Here is a 23,272-nt window from a genome sequence, read left to right as displayed (position 1 = left end):
GGGTTAAGTAACTTGCCCAAGGTCACACAGTTGAAAAAGTTTCTGAGGCCAGATTTGAACTTAAGAAAATGAGTCTTCCTGACTCCAGGCCTGCACTCTATCACTTCAACACCGAGCTGCTTATGTGACCCTAAGTTATTTAACCTCTTTCCACCTCAGCTTCCCCATCTGTAAAATGGGGGAGATAACCTCTGAGGATTGTCATGAGGATAAAAGAGATAATATTTGTAAAGCACTTTGCAAACCTAAAGATGCTATTTAAGTGCTAATTAGTATTATTACATTATTATTATTGCTTTAAATCCGTCCTCAAGATAAATTTATCACCTGAGAAAGCATTTAAGAAATCTTGAAGCTCAAAAAGTGAAGAAGAAGGAGAAATGGAGGAAAAAAAATCACAGAGGGAAAATATATCCCCTTCCTATCAGCAATAAATCGATTAAAGAAACAAACTGAAAGTGTTTGCATATGTTTAATCTATTAGCAAGCAGAACAATGTTTTTACAAAATTTATTTATTCATAGAAAATAGCTTCCAAAATTCCTTATAAAATTAAAAAGGGTGAATACAAATGTGTAGGAAAGAGGTTCTAATAAAATGGCATTCGTGGTTAATGACTTTTCAGATGATAGCTAACATGTAAAACACTCCTATCCGTGAGCACCAGCTGCCCCTTGAGGAACCATCTCTATTTTCCCTGAGTCCATATTATTTATTGTGGGAATCAGTTCGGCAGAAGAAATGGCTTTCTTCACTCCTAGTTCTTCAGCTTCCTCCCAAGTGTTGGTCAAAGGTTTCCCGAGAGTTTCAGGCAGCATCAGTGTTAACATTCCGGTCAGAAAGGCCATAATACCAACCAGCAGCTAGAGGAAATAAAATAAATTAACAGGTCATCAACAAATCAATAGACAGGCATTTAATAAATACCTACCAAGTGCCAGGGGTGGGGAACATGTGGCCTTCTAGGTCCTCAAGTGCAGCCCTTTGACTGAATCCAAACTTCACAGTTAAAACTTGGACTCAGCCAAAAGGCCGCACCCAAGGACCTAGAAGGCTGCATGTAGCCTCCAGGCCGCAGATAAAGATAAAATAAAGGATAAATAGGTCTTTCCAAGAGGGGGGAAAAGAGCTTTAGAATTTATTTCAGAAGGAGATGAAGATGCTGTCCTACTTTGCTATGATTTTTACAACTGTGAGAAAGTTTCCTTCAAACCCACCAGATTTCTGGGTAGGTGTACACTAAGGATCTGGAAGCTCTTGGGGGTCACTGTGCAACACACTAGGGGGCAGTGTGGAACCATTTCCCTACAAATGTTCAGTGTAGATTTTGACTTTCCAACTCAAGCTGAACATGAAAATTGAAATCTGACTTGATGTATTAATAATTCACATTTATAGAGTACTTTAACATTTCTCATCCTTCCAATATCCCTGATTTCAAATCTGAAAAATAACTGATGCATTCAATAGAAGAAAGGAACATTACATATTGATTAGAAAAGGGAGGGAGATAGGATTCCTTAATTCCTAAGAATGAAACTTTTTCTAATGACCTGGATGAGTTAAATTAGAAGGATAAAGATAGAACTGAACTGTGAGACATGCCTCTCAGCAATAGGCAAAACAGTCAATCAGTCTACACTGAGCACTCATGGTGTGCGGAGCATTGTATTTGCTGGGAAGTGAAGGTTTGCTCTTCTTTACTATTAGGGAATAGCACTGAACCTGTGATTTTGTTGGTACAAGGAATTCCTTAAGGGAAGCTCCTTCTAGCAATGCAGATCAGCCTATTGAGGTAGAGAGTTGCCTAAAGTAGTGGTGGCAATTCAAACAGAAACAGATCCCTGAAGGCACATGTTGACTTAACCCACAAATTAAAATTATCTGTTGTTCTGTATTTGTATTTCATTAAATATTTCCCAATTACATTTTAACATACCCAGTTACAGTGTTACAGGCTGCATATTTGACATCTCTGGCCAAGTGCACTAAGCAGTTAAATGAATTACCCAGTATCTCACCGGCATGTGTATCACAGACAGGACTTCAACCCAGGTCTACTCCAGCTCCAAGACCAGCTCTACATCCACTAAGCCATGCTGCCTTCTATTTTTAGTATTATTTAAAATAAGCCAGACCCTACCACGAAACTTTTTCTCATGGGAAACATGGAACCTATCTCCCTAACCTGCTCTCTTTTGGGTCAGTGTTTAACTGACCTAGCATGGATGGGACCTGGGAGCCATATGGACCAGCCCGCATAATTGGGGAGACTGAGGCTCAGTTAAATTGACTTGTCTAAGATAGCATTAGGTGCAGGGTTTGACCCAGCTCTTCTGACTCCAGAACCAATGCTCTTTCCCAAGAACCCCTGTTGTGGGTATAGTTCACAGATAAGGAGACTTCATAAAAAACTTAGAGATACTTATGAGATCATTGATTCAAAGCTTGGAGGAATCCAGAAGTCATTCAAAACAACCTCCCCCACCCCTCATCCCAAATCAGTGATTTCCTATTCCCTATCAATAGAATGGAAGTACATATCCTCACTGCCCTTAAAAAGAAACTACTGCCTCCTTGGGCATTATGACAGCCACACACAAACTTCACAAGAAAATTGGCATTATTATTGTACAAATTTCACTTTTTAAAAAAATCAAAATAAAGCATAAAACCTGTTACTTGAGTTACATTAACTGGCCAAAGAAAGCACGCTCAATTACACAAAGGTATTGTTTTAAAATGTATTAGGTTATTTCAGGTTGCTTGCTGTCTTGGAAAAAGGGGTAGGGAGGGAGGAAAATTTGGAACTGGAAATCTTACAGAAATGAATGTTGAAGGGGCAGCTAGGTGGCACATCGGATAGCGCTCCAGCCATGGCGTCAAGAGGACTTGAATTCATATCCAGTCTCAGACACTTTACACTTACTAGCTGTGTGACCCTGGGCAAGTCACTTAACCCTGATTGCCTCACCAAAAAAAAATGAATGTTGAAAATTATCTTTACATGTAATTGAAAAAAAATATGCACTATTTATAAATATATGTGTAGATATGTACATAAATGGAAAGATAGTTGAGATTCCCTCCTATCTTGACTTCCAAAAAAACCTACTTTATCCAAATGTTGGCTAACCTTAGAATGACATCTGATTGGAAGGGGGGGAAAATGTGCATGTACATATGTGTATATGTATAGAGAGGGATAGGGATTGGACGAGTGATTTCACTGGTATAGGGAACTTTTGCATCAGGAAACTAACTCCAACAATGAAGGTCAAGACCTTCTCTGCAACTTTTAGTCTTGTGGGTACTGAAAAATAATTGATTATAAACCACACAGCTTTTAACACAAGGCAATTGAGGTGGGGGAGGGGGGGATGAAGCCTGTAACTAACAGGATATTTCAACTTTTAATTAAGGATCCATTTGAATTTAAGAAACTTGAGAAATATCCCCCCACGTACAGACCCAACCCACACAGTGAGCTGGCTTCTCTAATGCCAGATGTGCTAAGCGTAAAGAAGCAACTGCCATTAATACCTGATTATCAAGAAAAACTGATTTTAATAGGAATCTGCCAAATGGCAGGATTCTGCAGCACACGCTTTGTCGTGTCTAGAGGTTTCTACACCCCTTTGCATCTGTAGGATCGCAGAAGAGTGCCTTGCCTTCTGCTTTGCTATGGTGAGGTTTTGCAGTGTTTGCCCCAAGTGGAAAAAAAAATCAGTGCTTTTAGCTCTGTTGAAGAAGCGACTTAGGCAGCTAGAGGGTTCAGTGAATAAAGCAGTGATCATTTTGAGAATTTCTACAAAGGGACAGGTCAAAAGCACCATTCCCCGAGAAGGTGCTGTTTTCTCCTCCTTCCATAGTAGCAAAAAGAGGCAGAGAATTCCACTGCATTTCCTGCACCATCAGCACAAAGCTTTTCAGGAAAAACCTTTCAGGAGTTTGGGGCAAGTCTTAACAGTGAGGCGGAGCAAATGCCCAGCTAATCCTTCTGAAGGGCTGGCCCAGACAAAACCAGACTCTGAAATATCCAACATTTTCCTTCAATGCTTCTTATTGTTCAGTTGTTTCAGTCGTGTCCTGACTCTTCGTGACCCTAATTTGGGGTTTTCTTGGCAAAGATACTGGAGAGGTTTTCCATTTCCTTCTCCACTTCATTTTACAGGTGAGGAAACTGAAGCAAGCAGGGTTAAGTGACTTGCCCAGGGTCACACAGCTAGTAAAGGTCTGAGGCCAGATTTGAACTCAAAGATGAGTCTTCCTGACTTCAGACCCAGCACTCTATCTACTGTACCACCTACCTTCCCTTGCTTGAAAATAAGCAGGATCAACTCTGAAATTCCGTGTTTTACTAGTCTATTTCCAATTATTGAGAGCTCACTACCTTCTTAGAAAAACCCATTCCACCATTATTGTTCAGTTGTTTTTCAGTCATGTCCTGATTCTTCATGACCCTAATTTGTGCTTTTCTTGGCAAAGATACTGAAGTGGTTTGCCTTTCCTTCTCCAGATCATGTTACAGGTGAGGAAACTGAGGCAAGTAGGATTAAGTGACTTGCCCAGGGTCACATAGCTGGTAAAGGTCTGAGGCCAGATTTGAACTCAGGAAGATGAGTCTTTCTGACTCCAGGTCCAACCCTCTAGCGGCCTCAGTTACTTCTTCAACAAAGCTAAAAACATGGATTTTTTTTCCTACTTGGGTTAAACACTGCAAAACCTGCCACAGAAAAGCAGAAGGCAAGGCACTCTCATGTGATCCCGCAGGTTCCACCAGGAAGGGGTGGAGTGGGGTGGGGAGAAGAAACTACTAGATACAACCAGGTGTGCCCTGGACAATTAAACCATATTTGACAGATTCCTATTGAAACCAATTTTTCTTGATAACCAGGTGCTAACGGCAGTTGCTGCTTCATGCTTGGTACACCTGATCACTGCATGTGTGTTGGGTTTGTATGTGGCGGAGGGAGGAGAATGGTATCCTTTTACCATTTATCATTACTGAGGGTAGATGCCTTTGGGGAAGGGACTGAAAGAGAGTTTGAAGCCCAGTCTAAACTCTCACCCTCAGAACCTCGAAGTAGCATGTTAAAGCCATGGAACCTGAGGGATTATCTAGTTCAACCCTTTGCTTTTATAGAAGAGGAAATGAGGCCCCCAAGAGAGAAGGTGACTTGGCTAAGAACTCAAAGGTTCAATAAAGCTTTACCGAAACAGAAGTTGAGTTGGGGTGGAGTCAAATGGAGCCTAAATCTCAGAAACTCCCAGCCCATTAGAATTGAAAGAGACCTCAGGGAATGCCTGGGCCAACTCATTTTGCAGAGAAGGAAATAGACCAAGAGTTAATGTCAGAGCAGGGACTAGTACCCAGGTCTTCTGACTGCCAATCCTGCCTTTTTAGTCACGTTGTTGAGGGCACAGAGAACTGACCCTTCCAATAAATACAGCAGTGATTAGTCTAATGATAAATGACAAGCAGCTAAGCAGTGAGAGGGGCCTTCAATCCTTCCTGGCACACTCTGCTTCCTCTTCCTGGTGGGAAAGTTTCAGTGATTTAGGAGGGCAAAGCTTCAAATGAAAGAAAAGTCCCAGGAACAGGGGGGAAGTAGATGCATATCCAGGAAGAAATGGACCTTCATGGCCCTTCCTGGCCTTCCCTTGCTTCCCACTCTCTAGTTTGGGGTAGACCTTGCTGCACTGATAGAAACCTCCTAAACCAGGACAAACACCTACTCCTCTTCTCTGGGGCAGCCCAGTCCCTGTCTTATGAAGGGCTAAAGGCCTTGAATTCCCCTCTCAAGTTGCCATAATTTAAACGTGGCCCTCTGCCACTCACTGAACTCATTATATCTAACTTACCACTATAAATCACTAATAATTAGAGAAATAGAAATGAAAGCAACTTTGAGGATCTGCTTCATATCCATCAGACAGGCAAAGATGACAAAAGAGAAAAATGACAAATGTGGGAAAAGCTGTAGGAAAACAGGCATGACATCAATGACCCTCTTCTCTTTGACACTCTCTTGGGGAACCTGTGGCCTTGAGGCCACATGTGGCCCTCTAGGTCCTCAAGTGTGGCCCTTTGAACAGAACAAATCCTTTGAAGTTTGGGTTCAGTCAAAGGCTGCACTTGAGGACCTAGAGGGCCCATGTGGCCTTGAGATAACAGGTTCCCCAACCCTGCTTGGTTTTCATAGTATTGCTCTCTTTCCTCTAACCTACCCAACTGTTTCTTCTAAGTCTCCTTTGCTGGATTTTTATCCAGGTCGTTTTACCAACAGCCATGGGGGTGACCCCCAAGGTCCTGTGCTGGACCCTTTTCTCTTCTCCCTCTATACTGTTTCATTTGGTGAGCTCATAACCTCCGGTGGATTCAATGATCATTTATATGCAGATGATGCTCAGTTCTTTTATAGCCCTAAACCCCAGCCTCACATCTTCAACTTCTTACTGGACATCTTAAACTGGATGTTGAGCGGACATTTTAAATTTGACACATCCAAAACTAAATTCATTATCTTCCTCCCTTCCCCCACCCCCGCAAAAATAAAATCCTCCCCTCTCCCAAACTTCTGCATTACTGTTAAGGGTACCACCATGCCCCCAGTGACCCAGACTCACAACCTAGGTGTCATCTTTCTTACTCTCTCTCTCTCACTCCTCCCCCCATGTCCAATCTGGTGCCAAGTCCTATTGATTCTACATCTCTTCTATACATCACTTTGTCTCCTCTGATTCTGACACTACCATGGTCCAGGACCTCTTCACCTCATACCTAAACTATTGCAATAGTCTATTGATTGACCTCCCTGCCTCGAGTCTCTATCCATTCTAGTCCGTTTTCTATTCAGCTATCAAAGTGAAAGCATAGATCTGACCATGGCACCCCATTCCTCTATTCAAGAAACTCCAGTGGCTTCCTCTTACCTCAAGGATTAGATATTTAAGCTTCATTAAAGCTTAGGTAAGCTAAATGGTGCAGCAGATAGAGCACCAGAACTACAGTTAAGAAGACCTGAATTAAAATCTGGCCTCAGACACTTAGCAGCTGTGTGACCCTGGGTAGGCCACTTAACCCTGTTTGCCTCAGTTCCCTTCTGTAAAATGAGCTGGAGAAGGGAATGGCAAACCACTCCAGTATCTTTGCCAAGAAAATGTCAAATGGGGTCACAAACAGTTGGAAACAACTAAACAACAAAGTTTAAAACTGCACTGAGATTTTGGGACACCCTGTCCTCTGCTTAATAAGTTCTCTTTCATAACCTTATCTCCTCCTATTTTTCCAGTCTTCTAACATATTACTCCCCCTCCACTAAATATTCTATCCAATGACACTGGCCTTGCTGTTTCTTCCTCAGGACACCACCCCTTTCAGAGCATTTTCACTACCGAAACGCTGTCCCTCCTCATCCCCATCTCCTTCCTGGCTTCCCAGGCTTTCTTCAAATCCCAACTTTCCTAACTATCCCCGCCATGTTATATTTTATCAAAAGCTTTCTCTGTATCTAATTATAAAATTACATAGTCTTCTTATTTTTCTCTTTTGATAAGATTTCTTATATGAATCCTTCCCTTGCTAGTAAGCCATCCTTGCATTCCAGTTATAAATACATCTTACTCATGCTGATTAATTTTTTATGTACTGCTATATTCTATTTTGGGGCATTTTAATATCTTTGCATTAATATTCATTAATCACAGTGGTCCATCATTTTCTCTCTTAGCCTTGTCTTGTCAGGCTTCGTGATCAAAACCATATTTGCCTTGCCAAAGGAAATTGCTAGTCTACCATCTTTCTCTCCATAATAAAGCAGTCTCTATACTACAGTATAGGTCTTATACTATAGGAGTTATTTGTTCTTTAAGAGTTTGGTGAAATTTGCATGTGAATCTGTCCGAACCCTGTGTCTTTTTTTACAGGATAGCACTACACCAATTTCTACTCAGATATGTCCATTAATGTTTTCCATTTCTTTTTTTGCTAATATTTGCATTTTATATCTTTCTAAGTCATTATTGATTTCTTTTAGATTCTTTTAGTTTATAGGTCAGAGCTATGTGTAGTAATTTCTGATAATTTTCTCGATTTCTGTGTTCTTATGAACTTCATTCTCTTTTTCATTGTAATCATTTGGGGGTAACTCTCTTCTCTTTTTATGAAGTTTTTGGATTTATCATTTTAATTTGCTTATTTCAATTAGTTAAATTCTGTTCTATCTTATTTTATTTCTCTTTTTCTGTTAGTATATTGCTTTGTTCATTTTCTAGGTTTTTTTTGAAGTATAGACTCAACTTTTTTATCTTGACATTCAGGCTTTAAATTTGTTTCTGAGTACTGCTTTGGCTGCATCCCATGGGATTTGAAATGTCATGTCTGTATTGTAATAATCTTTTATGTAATGATGTTAATATTCTTATGCTTTCTTCTTTTGCTCAGGAAATTTAATGTTTCTATTTTATATTAAATATTCTTAATTTTATATTATTGACATTTAATAAAATTACCTTGGTTACATATGGGCCTACTCCTTTCACGCATTATATAATTATTTGCCGTTAACTTTATTGCATTCTGATCTGTAAGCATAATGTATACAACCTCTTCTTTTCCACATTTACCTCTACTTCTTTTTGAGTCTTTTCTCCCCATTAAGCTCTCTCCACATAGCAATTGCATCTAGTTGGTTTGTTTGTTTGTTTTTGATAGTTTATAAAGAACCTTCCTTTACTGAAAAAATCCATTTCATCAATAGCTTTTGTTTCCATATTCTCTGCATTTCCCACTGTATCCTTTTTCACCCTCCTCATTGAGCCTTCCTTTTAAAAAAATTTTTTTTCTGATTCTCTCTTCTTTTTAAACATCATTTTAATTTCCCAACGGTTTGCTGCTCCCTGTACTCCACAGTAGAACTCTTCCTTGTAACAAATAAGTATGGTCAAGTATTCGCCATGTCTAAAAACGTATGCTTACTTGTACACTTATTTAGTGGGCAGTATGTTTCACTATCAATTTCTCTGAAGTCTTTGTCACTGCCTTGATCAAAATTCTGGGGTCTTTCCATGTTATTTTCGTTTACACTATTATGACTATTATGTAAATGGTTTTCATGGTTCTTATTTTTCCATTTGGTTAATTCCATTTTTTAAGGAGTATTTTTCTTTAGTGAATTTTTATGGCTCTTTTACCATTAGGCCAATTCTGTTTTCTTAAGGTGTTAGTTTTTTTGTTATTTCTTGTGCCTCTTTTTCCAAGCCATTTTTTAATATATATTTTTTGCATGACTCCATTTCTTTTCCCAATTTTTCCTCTACCACTCTGATTTCTTTTTTTAAACTCATTCAGGAATTTTTGTGGGGTACGGGTCCAATTAGCATTTTTCTTTGTGGCTCTGTTCATAACAGTTTTTACGTTGTTGTCTTCTGAGTTTATATTTTAGTCCTCCCTGCCACCATAGTAGCCTTTTAATAGTCAAGTTCTCTTTTTTTTTTTTATCATTTGCTCATTTTTCCAACCTATTTCTTGACTTTGAATTTTATGTTAAAGTTGACCTCTGCTCACTTGGAGGTGAGAAGCTATTTTTCTAAGCTTCAGGCTTTTTCATGTTGCTGTTTTTGTAGCTAGTTCTGAGAGTTTGCATGTTTTCAGTGTTTCCAAGATGGTGTGATTTGGGGAGAGGTGTAATCACTGCTCTCTTCTGGTCTCAGCTCTTATCTTTACCCAAGAAGGGCTCCTGCTCCCCTGCAGCCACAAGCACTAGTGTTCCTCTCTGCCTTGGAACTGAGACCAAGGCCCCAGCACCCTTGTGACCAACCAGAAGCACTCCTCGCTGCCCTAAATCTGTGACCCAGAATTGCATATGAGTAATAGAGTCACCAGTCAGAGCCAGCTGCACCCAGTGCCAGCAAAGGGTCCCCTGTAATCTCCTTCTGACCAGTTGTCTGACCCCCTTACTGTCTCTGGGCTGAGAGCTCCCAAAGTTGCTGCTGCTGCTGCTTTCACAGTGGCCTCCAAGGCAGTGCTTCTGCACTCTGGGCCAGCTTCCACATTGGTGTCACAGACCTTTCCTGCTGACTCCTAAGTTGTCTCAAGCTGGGAAAATGTCTCATTTTGATCTTTTATTGGCTCTGTCACTCCAAAATTTGATTTGGGGCATTATTTTAAAGTTGTTTGGAGGGGAATGTTGGAAAGGTTCAGCTGGGTTGCTGCCTGTATTCTGCCATCTTGGTTCCACCCCCATCTAGTTTATTACTCTGTTGGGCACTGTATTTTTTTTCTTATTTTTCCTCTCTTTTGATTTGCCCTATTCTGATAGTGGGGTATTGAAATCTCTCACTATTTTTTTTTGTTATTCCTTTTTATAATACCCTCAGCTTTTCTTTTATGAATTTTATTGAAGAATTATTAGGTACATCCATATTTTAAATTGATTTTTCTCTCATTTGAATAGAAACTTACAGCATAACATAGTATCTCTGATTATCTTTTCTAATACTTTCTGGTTAAAATTTGATTTTGACATTTTCCATATTATTCTTGTTTTTTGTGACTTTGTAATAGCATGGCAACTTTATAACACCTTTTATATTAAATACAAAGTTCTCTAACTTAAATGGAAAACAACATATTGTTAAATTCTATTTTATGCGATTCTAGAATTCATTCTTTTTACTAAAGAATTCATTTTATATTTAGCATTGCAATTGTTAGATTCTTCTTTCCTTCTGGCATTTCATTTCCTTGTCATAAATTGAATAACAATTCAGAAAACTTTTGTTGTTATTAATAACCTAAACCGAAATCAAAATTCTTGTTTTATACTGGTAATAGATTAGTATGTTTCTTTAACTTAGGCTTCTTTCTCAAAGACAGAAGCTTTCCTTTTTCCCTGGGAATTATTCTCTCATGTACCTTTGTACTCATCTTATTTTTCCCTTTTTTCCTTGTTTATATAAAACAGTCACATTTTTCATTAACATCTATTTCTTGTTAATTCGAGAAATATTAGTTATTTAAAATTTTTGTTTTGCATTTGAATGCTTAATTATTTAAAGACTTCACTAAAGTGTTTGAACAAGTCTCTATAAATTAAATTCCCCACTACATTTCAATTTTGTATGTATTATATTTTTTTCTCATCAACCTACATTTTTTTTGAGAAGTCCACAATTGATATTCTTTGGTATGGTTATTTCTTTTGATAACTTATATGATTTTTGTTCTTTTCTTTAGAGTATTAAAATTTAACTATAAACTGGATTCAAACCTTGGCTCCTCCACTTTATATTTATGTGATGTTGGTCAAATCATTTAATTGCTTTGAGTAAGTTTCCTCATCTGTAAAATGGTGGGGAAAGGACAGGCTGGGAAAGGGAAAGGGGTATTGGACTGAATGACTTCTGAGGGGTTTTTTTCCTAGTCTTAAATATACAATTTTATTATCTTAACTGGGAGAATTGAATGTTGCCATTTTCTTTGTCAGTGCAGCTAAGTGGTACAGGCCTGAAGTCAGGAAGATGAATCTTCCTGAGTTCAAATCTTACTGGCTGTGTGACCCTGAACAACCACTCCACAGTATTTTTGCCAAGAAAACCCCAAATAGGTCACAAAGAGTTAGATATGACTGAACAACAATTTTCTTTGTCAGAGTTATGTTGATCCTTTCTATTTACATTTAATCATTAGTCTGTTCATTCTGAAAAGTTTTATTGAACAATTTCCTGGAACATAGTATTAAAAAATTTTTGCTTTTTTAAATTGGGGGGGGGTCAGTAAAAGTCTTAACCTGTTGACTTTAATCATTTAAATCTCAATATTTTATGGTGTTTTTGTTGTTTTCTAGCTGTCCTGTGGAGTCTACAATTCTGTTTTATACAATGATTAGCCTGTTGTTAGCTGCCTCATTGATTTTGAGCTTTTTCAGGTATGTTCTTCATTCTAAATATTATTTTCCTCCAATCTTTTAAAAGTACCCATTAATTCTAGTTTCAATTCCTTTCTCCCTTTGCAGCTACCTACAAAAATTCCAATTTGAGGAACACTGAAAGACCAACCTGCTTAATAATGCCTTTTTTACCCACCTAAAATCCCTAGCATTCTGACTCTGCTAGGTTAGACAATAGCAGTAGAGTTATCTCCAGAAAACTATAGTTAAAATAAATACCTGTTACTTCAGAGAAATCCACCTCCCCTCTTGGCACATTAGCCATTGAAAGGATTTGTTTATCAGATAATAATAGTTGAGAAATTGGAGCCTGAAGGGTTCAGCCACAGAACAGATTTGTTTCGATGACAGAGGCAAAGTATACTTAGCCTTGGGTGGTGAAAGGTAAGCATGAGAGTGTCTGACCACAGGAGAATTTGTTCTGGCTATGATGCGACAAAACATGAGAAAGGCAAGGGATAGAGGGAGGTGAGAAAGAACAAAGCCACCCGATTTGCCTAGACTAGACCCTGATTCCAGACCTATTGAAGTGATGAGAAGATGATCATTTTGATAATATACACGATGATTCATCGTTGTTGTTGTTGGGTCATTTCAGCCGGACCTAACTCTCCATGGCTCCATTTGGGGATTTCTTGGCAAAGATATTGGAGTGGTTTGCCATTTCCTTCTTCAATTCATTTTACAGATGTGGAACTGAGGCAAACAGAGTTAAGTGACTTGCCTAGGGTCACATAGCTAGTAAGTGTCTGAGGTCAGATTTGAACTCAGGTGCTCCTGATTCCAGGCCTGGCATTCTATCCACTTCACCACCTTGCTGCCCCCCACAATGATCATAATAATGTAAATATTAATAACTGTAAAAGGAATCCAAACTTGAGTGATTGTAATAACCAAATTTGACTCAAGAGAATAATGAACACTACCTGCCTCCTCCTAGCAGACTGATGAGGGACCATGGGGGAACCCTGCTGCATGCGCTTTCACAGGTAGTCACTGTCTCATTCTGCTTCATCTATTTTTGTTACGAGGGAAGATTTAATTCCAGAGGACAGGGGTGGGGAGGCTTGCCTACATCTGAAAATTATTGTGATATAAAAACAGGCACTAATAAAACTTTTTTTTTAAAGACATGATCATTTCTAGGAGTAGGAAAAGAGAATAATTTTTTAAAAGTGTTTTTTTTTAAACCATCAACTTATTAGAATCTCACTGATTACTATTGTTAAATTCTAAATTAGCATTATCAATAAAATGCTGTCAATTGATACCTGTGGCATGAAGATCCACACACTTGAGAGGTAAACGCAGAAAGGTGCAATCACGCTTCCCACACGGCACATCATGCTACCACTTCCTACTGCAAGGGACCTAAAAATGTTAAAAAAAAAATGTTAAGAAAGCAACAGCACAGGAAGTAAGGAGCAGATACAAGACAGAAAACTGGCTTTTATTCTGGGAAGAATATTTGAACATTGCTGCAGTTTCATAGGTGGAAGGAGTATATAGGCCAAACTGCATGATATACGGACTTCCCTCAACCCCCACAGTTCACAGTCCCCTCAACATCTTCAAAAGAGGTTTTTTAGGAGTTGCTGTGGTAGGAAATATTTGTCACCTAATGGCTGGCTTTCTGACAATGAGCTAGCCTAGGCCATGGCCTGTAGACCTACAATGGGCCTATGCTTGAAGTGTGTCTGGTTTGGTAGGGTTCTCCAGAATTCACACACCATTGGCATAGCCTCATTGAATCCAGAGAGCCCTCCACAGCCTGGAAAGACACTGGACTTTGGTGGAGAAAAGGACATAAGAGAAATATTAGATGAATTCAGAAGGAATTTTAAGACAAGATTTTTCAAGAATATAGATACGAAATAAAGCCAGTGCATGAGGTTTTACAACCACAAGAGTCACAGATAGCATTTGTGGGTAGCTGAAAAGTTGTACATAAATCTGATTTTCTTTCATGTCAGGTAGCATTTTAAATATATGACCACTAACTACAGAGAACATTAATACATTTTTTGTAAAGTAAAAAAGCTTCTTTTAAAGTGAATTATTCAGGGGCAACTAGGTGGCGCAGTGGATAGAGCACTGGCCCTAGAGTCCAGAGGATCTGAGTTGAAATCTGGCCTTAGAAATGACACTCACTAGCTGTGTAACCCTGGGCAAGTCACTTAACCTCAACTACCTCACAAAATAAATAAATAAATAAAGTTAGTTATCTCTCCCTAATAAACAGTACTGTTTCACAAGTTCAAATGTTCACCTGTTGACTTTTTCTTGAAGTAGGATGCACCTCTAGTTGAAAAGAGACCATCTATTTTATTAAAATTCATACCAGCTGCCATTTTAATAGACACTTCATAAATGCTGGTTGATGGGGTGCTTTGAAAGCATATCACAAAGCTGACCTTATAACAACTCTATGAGGAAGATACTTTCATTATTCCCCTTTTATAGATGAGAAAACTGAGGCTTGAAGAGATAAATGAAGTGGCTTGCCCATGGTCATGTAACTAATTAAGTGTCAGGGCAGGAATCAAACCTCTTCCTGTCTCCAATTCCAGCACAGCATCTCCTATGACCACACAGCACAACTACGAGTAACACACATCCACACTAGCGGCTTAAGGTAATCCCTTTTCTCCTTAGCCAATTGAGATTGATTGAATTCTTCCTTGTCCTGAATTATAGAAAATGCCCTACAAAAAGAACTTTCAGAATCTGTAAGTGTCCCAGGATTAGGTCTCATCTCATTAAATGTGAATGGGTTTCCTTATACTCTATAACTGGGCATGTCGCTTGGATCTGTCCCACCCTCTTTCCTGCCTACAGTCATATCTAGGTTCACAAATGAGGCCTAAGGACCTCAGAATACGAGGAATAATAGCGCCACTGGCTTCTGCTTTCATCTAGAAGGGGGTATAGCCAGCTACCCCCTGTAGGCCACCGTCTGTTTTGGTACAGCCCACGAGATAAGAAAGGTTTCTACATTTAGGATCATAGTTTGTCAAATATTAAAAGAACAGCAGTGATATATCATGAGAAAATAGGCCTCCTGTGGTATAAGAAATATAGGCTGTCATAGGATATTGGGAATTAAAGCTAGAAGAAATCTAAGACAACTGAGTTTTAAAGGTTTTTTAAAGTGATTTTTAAAATAAATGTTTCAAAACATTTTTTTTTAGTTTTTCAGTGTCAATGAACCATAGTTGACACTTGGCTCAGTGCCTGGCACACAATAGGTGTTTAATAAATGTTGGCACTTACCACAGTGCCTGGCACATAGTAAGTACTTAACAAATGTTTGGTGACTGACAAATAACCACAACCTTAGAGTTATAATACACCAGAATTTCTTTTACCTCGGGCTCTCTTTCTATATAAAAGATATCTGGGACATCTGTTTATTGAGTAGCCAATTAAACAAATGATGCCTCACTGTGACGCCCCCTAAAGTCCTCTTTCAATGTCTCGTTGTGGAGTGGAGGCGAATGTGGGTTCTTAGTGACTACACCAGCAGAGTGCAAACCCTGGTATGCCCTATCAAGTGACTTACGAACTGAAAAGATTGTGAGTTTAGGCCTGGCAACTTGGATGTCTGTCACCTGTCATCATTTGGCAACAAGCCGAGAGGAATTCAGAGAGGATCATCACCAGATTGGTCAGTGTGGGAGAACAACCAATTTTTAGTCATAATAAATCACAAAGCTCCCCTTCTGAGGCGTAGTGGAGAGCCATTCCCTGCACAAGGAAAGGCAGTACCCATAAACAAGTCACACCTTGAAGTATCAGAGGAAAACAGCAAGCTAAATCACCAACTCTCACCTTATGAATGTTGGATACAGTTCTGCCGTATACAGGTAAATGAGGCCAAATGCAACACCGATGGCAAACTTTCCTGCCATATTTGCCAAAACATTCAAAACACTGCAATGCTGTGGAAACAATGCAAATGGGTCATTCTCAGTTTGCAATGACCTTTGGACTCATTATCTTCTTTGAAGCCCATGACAACCCTGAAAGATGAGTTCTACTGGTTCCCCATTTTACAGATGAAGAAACTGACAGAGAACCCAATTCGCATTGTCACTAACAAGTGCTGGAACTGGGATTCTAACCCAAGGATCTCCTAACTCCAAGTCCTGCATGCTTGTCTCTACCTCAGGCTGCCTCTCTCTTTTTCCTGTTCCTTCTGTCACCACCCAGGGGTGCCTAGAGCCTAGAGGCAGCTAAGTGGTGAAATGGATAGAACGTACATCTGGAGTCAGAGAGATCTCAGTTCAAAACCTGCTTCAGACACTTACTAGCTGTGTGGCCTTGGACAAGTCACTTAACCTCTGCCTCAATTTTCTCACCTGTAAAATGAGGCTAATAATATCTCCTACTTCTCAGTGTTGCTGTGCTGATCAAATAAGACAATATTTGCAAAGCACTTAGCACAATGCCCGGCACATGGTAGGCACTTAATAAATGCTTATTCTTTCCCTACCAATGCAAACCTGCATCATCACTTCTCTTCTGGACTATTTTGTAAGCTTTGTACCTAGTTTTCCGTCTTCCTTCTCTCCAATGCCTCCTTTGCCCCACTTTGAAATGATTTTCCTAATGCACAGCTCTGACTACATCCCTCCCCTGCGCAAAATCCTCAGTGGCTCCCTATTGACCTTAGGACAAAATAGCAACTCGGATGGGTATATGTAAGGCTCAAAACAGTTCCAAAATAAGTTTGCAGCTTTATTCCCCTCCTCAGGAATTGCCCCGCAGCCAAGCTAGACCCTGCTCTCATTCTGCATGCTCCCACCTAATAGAAGAGCATTTCATTAATGCAGCAAACCCCCTCTGACCCAGAACATTCTCCTTCCTCATTCCTCCAGCTCGCCCACAAGTCCTCCTCATTTAAGGCACACCAAAGGTGCCAGTTCTTCCATGGTACATTTTCCATTCCCTTCCACCTGAATGCATTTTCTTAGCCCTCAAATTTTCTTAGAGCACTCTGGCTCTCTCCTTTGCCCCTAATACACTCTACCCTGGATTATACTTGTTTGCATGGTGTATTCCTCCTCAAGCAGCTAGGTGGTGCAGTGGATTGGAGCCAGGACGACTCATCTTCCTGAGTTCAAGTCCGGTCTCAGACACTTACTAGCTACGTAACCCTGGACAAGTCACTTAACCCTGTTCTCCTGCAAAATGAACTGGGGAAGGATATGGCAAACTACTCCAGTATCTTTGCCAAGAAAACCCCAAATGGGTTGGATATGACTGAAAAGACTGAACAACAATTCCTCCTATAAGCATATAAACTCCCAGGGGCAGCTAGGTGGCACAGTGGATAGAGTACTGGCCTTGGAGTCAAGAGGACCTGAGTTCAAATCCAACCTCAGACACATGACATTCATTAGCAGTGTGACTCTGGGAAAGTCACTTAGCCCCAATTGCTTCTCCAAATTTAAAAAAAAAAAAGAACGTAAACCCCTTGCAGGCATGGTTTGTGTTGCTATTCCTCTTTATATTTCTAGCATCCATACATAGTAGGCATTTTACAAATGTTTTCTGAGTCAAATTGGAAACCAAAAATAATTCCTTGGGTTCCTTGGATACATTTAGGTAATTTGGGAGGTGCATTTGCTCTCCCAGATATGAGGGCTAATTACCACTGCAGTATAACCTATACTCACTGATCTAAAAGGGCTCTCAAAAAGTCATAGGATCCCAGGTTCATCAGAGTACAAATTTGTGGCAAGTCATTCAATACTTATGGGCCTCAGTTTCCTCACTTGTGGCCCAGCAACAATAATATAGTGGGATCAGGAAGACCTGAGTTCAAATCCAGCCTCAGACACTTCCTACTTATGTGACCCTACATAAGTCACTTCACTTCTTTCTGCTTCAGTTTCTTCACCTATGAAAGAGATAGTAATAGCATCTACATTCCAAGGTTGGGATGATAAAGTGAGATAATATTCATAAAATACTTTGCAAAGTACACACATACACCTTAAAGAGCTATATATATTATTAATGGTATTATTATTATTACATGCACAAGTGTTACACGGCACCTTCTTTCCCCTAGTAAAGCAAATTAAAGTGAATTAAACTAGAATATATTTTATTTTGAGAATGTGAAAACATCACAACACTGCTTGAGACAACTGGAGATACAACTGAAGGTGTCACAAAGCCAGTGCTAAAAAGCACAGCCTTATAGAGGTGATTTCCTAAGGGGGAAACCTGTTCCATAATTTGAAAAGAGAAAGTATGGAGAACTTGGAAGAAAATACTGCCTATTGGAGATCAAGTGAAATGAACAGTCTAAAAAGGCTCACATTAAAAGCATTGTAACCATGCCTGGGTCATCCATCAGTATAATTCTATCCCCAAGTAGTACTGTGTGAGGTGCTGCAGATACAAGACAATCCCTAAGAGGAATTTTCATTCTAACAGGGAAGCAACAAGGGCATCTATAAGTAGATGCCAAGTAAATATAAAAAGAATAAATATAAAGTAGTTAAATAGAGGGTAGTTTGGGAGAGAGGGCGGTAGCAGTTAAGGACATCAGGAAAGGTAAGTACAAAGGGAACCAGCCTGGAGATGGACTGTTGACCGTGAGGATCAATGGTCAGTTTGGTTGAACTGAAGAGTCAAGGAGGCTGAGGAATACACAGTGAGGTGGAAAAGATAGGTTGGGCCCAAACTGAGATGGACTTTAAAAGTTAAACAGGAGTTTATAGTTTATCATGGAGGCACTGCAGTCGATTAAGTAGAGGAATAGTAGGGTCAGACCTGGGCTAATGGAAAATCATTTTGGCAGCTGTGTGGAACTTCCTAAATTTGGACAATTTCACTGTAGACTTGGGATAATTATCATTTAAAGGGGAAATACAGTCAAAGAGAATATATATTCTCTCAATCTTGAAGGGCAAAGCCTTCTGTAGCTCCCTACTGCCTCCAGGATAAAACATTCACTCCCTCAGGACATCTAAGGCCCTCCATTCTGGTTCTCTGCCTCCCTCTCTAGCTTATTGGACATTATTCCCTCTTATGTACTTTATATTCCAGCCAAACTGGACTACCACCTATTCGCATATGGAACATTTCATTTCTCACCTCTGCCATAACTCAACAGTTACAACAAATTCTGTCCTCCAAATTTGCCTCTCTGAAGCCTTATCTTCCTTCAAGGCTCAGTACAAGAGCCCATTCCCAACTTTGGGAAGCCTTTCCTGTTTGCCTAGAGTTATTTCTCTCTTTCACTAAACAGATTATCTTATTCTTACTTATCTATGTATATGTCCTAGCCTACAGAGTAGAAGCTCCTTAAGGGCAGGAATTGTTTTAATTTTACCTTCATATCCGCATTGCCTAGAACAGTGTCTGGCACATCACAATTTGGGCCCAACCTATCTTTCCCACCTCACTGTGTATTCCTCAGCCTCCTTGACTCTGCAGTTCAACCAAACTGACCATTGATCCTCACTTTTTAATTGGATGAACTTCAGTCCTGCTCTAAATAGAAGTTATACTTAAATCTCAAGTAATTTGGCTTCCAAAAAATTGCAAAATCGCTTAGAACTACTAGATCATGCCATGTCATATATTTCTAATGTCTAATGGCTACTGACACTAGTTCTTTCTTTTCTTTTCTTTTCTTTTTTTTTTTAGGCAATTGGGGTTAAGTGACTTGCCCAGGGTCACACAGCTAGTAAGTGTCAAGTGTTTGGTCTGAGGCCGGATTTGACTCAGGTTCTCCTGACTCCAGGGCCAGTGCTCTATCTGCTGCACCTGCTGACACTATTTCTTGATGAGCACAGCAGCTATCACTAAAATATTCCCAATCTCTTTATAATATCTATTGTTGACTATGGAAAGAAAGCTCATGCTTATAAACCCACTTACTTTCCTTTACCTCTAATTCAATACATGCAACAGAAAAACAAGCATTTCTGTAGTGTCTACAGTGTGCCTGACACTATGTTAAGTGCTTTACAAATATTATTCATTTGATCTTCACAACAACCCCTTAAGGTAGATGTTGTCATTACCCCCATTTTACAACTGAAGAAATCAAGGCAAACAGGGTTAGGTGACTTGCCCAGGGTCACATAGCTAGTAAGTGCCTAAGTCTAGATTTGAATTCAGGTCTTCCTAATTCCAGGCCTAGCACTCTATCCAAATGGCAGACTCATTTCTTGGAAAATACGATTGAAGAAGTGGTTCTCTAAATATAAGATGTGAGTTTCGCTAGGTGAGCCATAAAATTTTGGATGTTATACTATTTCATATAAAAGGAAATATATAAATAATTTAATACGAATTTTACTTAGCCAGCATGAATAGTCTAAGTACTATTTTTTTTAAATAAATAAAACACCCCTAATATTATGTATGCATTCACCTTGAAATACACCAGACCTTGAACTGACAAAGATCTCTGCTCTCACAGAAAGGGAATCGTACCAGTGACAGTCACCCAATTCTCCTACAGTGCCAGCTTAAACATTCAGTGTGTCTCGCTTCCTCCCAGCAAGGAATACTGAGCTTTACACCAAGAAAAGTTGGAGAACCACTGATTTAAGATGACCACGCACCTGAGGGATCAGCATAATCATGGCACAGATCAGGGCACTAGAGATAAGAAATGGCATCAGAGTATTTCTTCTTCCAACTCGGTCCATTCCGATGCAGGCAATAACATAAGCAGGGAGTTCCACAGCACCTGCCAATGGAAAATTTAGCAAACTGTAGAATAAGATAAAGGCAGGTAGGTGGTGTAGTGGATAGAGTGCCAGGTCTGGAGTCAGGAAGACCTGGGTTCAAATCTAGCCTTAGACACTTATTAGCTCTGTGACCCTGGGCAAGTCACTTAACCCTGTTTGTCTCAGTTTCCTTATCTGTAAAATGAGCTGGAGAAGGAAATGGCAAATCTTTGCCAGTGTCTTTGCCAGGAAAACCCCAAATGGAGTCACAGAGAATGGAGCATGACTGAAACAAATGAACAACAAAGGCAAGAAGACAGACTTCTATCTGTCGAAAAGAAGAGAGAAGCTGAGGTTCCCACCCCTGTGGAAGAACTCTAGATTTGACGTCAAAGCACCAGGATTCAAATCTTACTACATACCACTGTCTGTAGAATCTTTTTTTTTCTTTTTGGTAAGGTAATCAGGGTTAAGTGACTTGCCCAGGGTCACACAGCTAGGAAGTGTCAAGTACCTGACTGAGGCTGGATTCGAACTCAGGTCCTCCTGACTTCAAGGCCAGATCTGTATCCACTGCACCACCTAGCTGCCCCTGTCTGTCTAACCTTGGACAAGTCAGTGTCTCTAGACCTCACTTTCTCCATCTGCAAAGTGAGCAGGTGAACCTAGATGAGTGTAAGGTTCCTCCCAGCTGTAACTCCTATGACTGACATGAAATGAAGAACTCTTCTGAACCTATTTTTAACTGAATTCACTTCTATTTAGGCTGCTGGCTACAGGCCCATGGTTTTTCTGACCCTTTTGCAAACATTGATTTTGGAATAATAATCATATCCTTGGAAAAGACATCCTCTAAACTTGCAGATGTTCTGCCTGTAATTTAACAAAGGTTTAAATAAGGATAGCATTTTCGTGGGAAAATAAATTCTAGCTACAAAGCAAACCCTTTAATCCTGGGATCCCAAGTGAATCTTTCCAAAGGGACTCTTCCCCTCATGTTCATCCCTCCTGCCCAATACAAAAAAAAAACCTTCACTGCCACTGTCACAGGAAGTGGGTCCTCCAAGCAATGTAGCTTGGCCGGAAGCTAGCTTATAAATATTTCTGTAACAATTGTGGTAGCACAATAGATAGAGGGCCTGGAGTCAGGAAGATTCATCTTCCTGAATTCAAATCTGGCCTCAGATCACGTACTAGCCACGTGACCTTAGAGAAGTCACTTAACCCTGTTTGCCTCAGTTTCCTCATCTGTAAAATGAGCTAGAGAAGGAAATGGCAAACCACTCCAGTTATCTTTGCCAAGAAAACCCCAAATGGGGTCACAAAGAATCAGACACAACTGGAACAACTGAACAACAACAAAAATTTTTACAGCATCATGGAATCATAAGCTAGGAGCTCCCATTTTACAGAGGAGAAAACTAATTCAGGGATTGTGACTCATCCAAGGTCACACATTTAGGAAATGAGGATTCAAATTCAGCCTTCTGACTCCTAGTACGGACCTCTTTGACTCCCTGATACTATATCAAAGAGAAAGAAGAAATTTTACCGAAAGGTTTGAGCTTATTAATTACGAGAAGAATTTCTGGACAACAAAGATAGCCAAACACCAGAAAACTTCACCAAGGGTGGCTACTAAGACTCTTTCTTCAATGGTCTTCTGAGGGAGGACTGTTTAATAAAAATAGCTAGCATTTATATAGCATTTCAAGGTTTGCAAAGCACTTTACAAATATCTTACTTTATCTTCACAATAACCCTGGGACCAAGGTTCTATTATTATTATTATTCTCATTTTACAGAAGAGGAAACTGAGGCTGAGACAAGTTAAGACTCGGGGGTGGGAAACCTACAGCCTTGAGGCCACATGTGGCCTTCTAGGTCCTTGGGTGCAGCCTTTTGACTGAGTCCAAGTTTTACAGAACGAATCCTTTTATTTAGGGGATTTGTTCTGTGAAGTTTAGATTCAGTCAAAGGGCCACACTTGAGGACCTAGAGCGCCATGTGTGGCCTCGAGGCCAAAGGTTCCCCACCCCTGTATTTGCCCAGGGTTACGTAGCTAATAAGCATCTAAGGTTGGATTTGAACATAGGTCTTCTTAACTCCAGGTCCAGCGCTCCATCCACTGTGCCACCAAGCTAAAAGAGATATATTTTGAAATACAGGTAATGTAAAAACACAAGTTCTGTGTGTATGGTGTTTTTTTTTTTTAAATAAAGAGAGGAAAAGGTAGAGAGAAGATAGAGAAAAGGAGAGGGTGATAGATAACATAACCTAGGCTACCTTATACTGTAATTATTTGCATACAGGTCTTAGCCCTCACACTAGAATGCCAAACTAGAGGACAAAAACCATACTGATTAATAATTACTGAGTGATATTAGTTGAACAAATTAATAATACTATTTTTATCATTCTAAAGAATTTTCCCCCAAAAAAAATTGCCTTAGTGGCAAAAGTGTAATATTCTGGGGTTCCTAAACAAACACCAAAGACCTTTCCTTTACTTTTTGTTACAAGAGATGATTTGTTAAGTAGGGAGGGGACAGAGAAAATAATTTATTAGGTACCTACTATGTGCCAGGCACTGAGTTAAATGCTTTACAAATGTTGTCT

General features: G+C 39.7%; 1 protein-coding gene across 1 annotated transcript in view; it reads right to left on the bottom strand.

The window, feature by feature from the left end:
* Positions 1–453: 453 nt before the first annotated feature.
* SLC22A16 (solute carrier family 22 member 16) overlaps positions 454–23,272 on the bottom strand; it is a 59,436-nt gene continuing 36,617 nt past the window's right edge. The window contains exons 5-8 of the mRNA XM_021008228.2: positions 20,546–20,673; positions 15,783–15,892; positions 13,223–13,322; positions 454–863 (exon numbers count right to left, since the gene is read on the bottom strand). Coding sequence (XP_020863887.1) covers positions 651–863; positions 13,223–13,322; positions 15,783–15,892; positions 20,546–20,673 — 551 coding nt within the window. The 3' untranslated portion in view covers positions 454–650. The remainder of the gene's footprint in view (positions 864–13,222; positions 13,323–15,782; positions 15,893–20,545; positions 20,674–23,272) is intronic.

Source organism: Phascolarctos cinereus, unplaced genomic scaffold, assembly GCF_003287225.1.
Source record: "Phascolarctos cinereus isolate Bilbo 61053 unplaced genomic scaffold, phaCin_HiC Scaffold_5;HRSCAF=322, whole genome shotgun sequence".
NCBI lineage: Eukaryota > Metazoa > Chordata > Mammalia > Diprotodontia > Phascolarctidae > Phascolarctos > Phascolarctos cinereus.
This window is presented reverse-complemented; position numbering and strand designations above follow the sequence as displayed.